Here is a 1,846-nt window from a genome sequence, read left to right on the forward strand (position 1 = left end):
TTTAGTGCTATTGTATGGTGGCCCAGTGTTATAATAGTTTATCACAAACTTGTCTTCGACGTGGCCCACTGTTATAATACATACATAAACATAACCATTTACCGCTGGATATGGTGGCCCAGTGTTATAATAGTTTATCACAATTCTCGACTTGGCCCACTGTTATAATACATAAACATAACCATATACCGCTGAATATGGTGGCCCAGTGTTATAATTGTTTATCACAATTCTCGACGTGGCCCACTGTTATAATACAGGTGTAATACATAAAACTTAACCATATACCATACACACGTCCATAGACCGTATACCATAGACCATATACACGTCGAAGACTTGTGATAAACTATTATAACATTGGGCCACCATATTCAGCAGTATATGGTTATGTTTATGTATTACAAAAGTGGGCCACGTCGAAGATTTGTGATAAACTATTATAACACTGGGCCACCATACTATTGCTTATTCTGTACTATAGTAATTGTGACTTTCGTCATAAATAGTGGTGGATATTAGACTATATTTTCATAGTTCAGTATTGAAAAGAAGTTAAACACTTTTTTTAAATTACTAGTATTTGTTATGGGTGGAAGGATTACATGGATTGCTTCTGGTGATGATGATCTGCGTGTGAGACTAGACAGTTTGAAATCCTTTTTTATATAGACCCTATATGTATCTCTAGGAAGAGGATCCGACTGTTGATACGAAGTCAAAGGAGTTGAAGAATGTAAGAGTAACATGCCGTACATGTAAAGGAGACCATTGGACAACAAAGTGCCCCTATAAGGACAGCATTGTTCCGATTGAGCTAGAAAATGATAAAAAACCAGGTTAGTTATCTTCTCCTTCTTAGATCCTTCAGTCTCCTGGGAGACACAGGTCACGAGTTAGTTATCAGTGGAGTTATAAAAGAGACCGCATGCTGCTTTTACTCGTTAACCAGAAAATTTGATTATGCATGTGTTTCAGTGAATTAGGTAAAGTGGGGCAGTAAACTGCTTGCGTTATATGACATAGCATCTAACAGTAACCAGGGTGTGAAATTAAAGCGAGTCTGGAGTCAAATACTCCCTGATTTACTGTCGGACTCCCTGATGTCCCGGTAACGCTACATACATTCGCAGGTCAAGAAGCAGCCAAGCAAGAAGTTCCGCCTGTGCGCACAGGCAAATACGTGCCGCCTAGCATGCGTGCGGGGGCGGAGCGCGGCAAGGGTGAATCGATGAAGGACAGTCGTCGTGACGAGCAGGCAACGATTCGTGTCACTAATCTGTCGGAAGACACGAGGGAGTCGGACGTACAGGAACTCTTCAGAAACTTTGGCACTATCTCTAGAATCTACCTTGCCAAAGACAAGCAGACCCAGATGTCTAAGGTAAAATGATCTTGTAACACCATGTTATGCATCAAGTTGTCGGTAACTCAATTAATTTTTCATTTATTATATGGCAAGATAAGTTTTATTACTTGGTTGATTGTCGGATAATGTTATATGGTTAGCATTTCTTGGTCTTGTTGGTTTATTTAATGACATTTCTCATTATATTAGTAGTACTAATAGTCATATTAAGCACAAACGTTATACACGGTTTTTACTTGCAAGTTTTTAGCTCATCTGACGAAGTCGGATGCAGCTTGTAGAATCGCATGAGCGTGCGTCCGTCCCTTCGTCCGTGCGTTAACAGTTGGGCACAAATCTTAACCGCTCGACGTACGGTCACGATATTCGGGACGTTGGGGGGGGGGACCGTGAAAAGGACTCGGGATGACCAATTTGGGGGTCAAGGGTCAAAGGTCAAGATGTGTCAATGGAGGGGGAATATTTCCCCCTTAATTT

At 40.9% G+C, this 1,846-nt stretch overlaps 1 protein-coding gene across 1 annotated transcript in view; it reads left to right on the forward strand.

The window, feature by feature from the left end:
* The window catches only part of LOC106821165 (eukaryotic translation initiation factor 3 subunit G-like), a gene marked incomplete at its 5' end in the record, with an annotated part of 15,623 nt that overhangs the window by 11,816 nt on the left and 1,961 nt on the right, over positions 1-1,846 (forward strand). Inside the window, 2 exon segments of the mRNA XM_014825858.1 lie at positions 692-839; positions 1,134-1,384. Of these exon segments, the coding sequence (XP_014681344.1) occupies positions 692-839; positions 1,134-1,384 (399 nt within the window).

Source organism: Priapulus caudatus, unplaced genomic scaffold (genome assembly GCF_000485595.1).
Source record: "Priapulus caudatus unplaced genomic scaffold, Priapulus_caudatus-5.0.1 Scaffold61, whole genome shotgun sequence".
Lineage (NCBI taxonomy): Eukaryota > Metazoa > Priapulida > Priapulimorpha > Priapulimorphida > Priapulidae > Priapulus > Priapulus caudatus.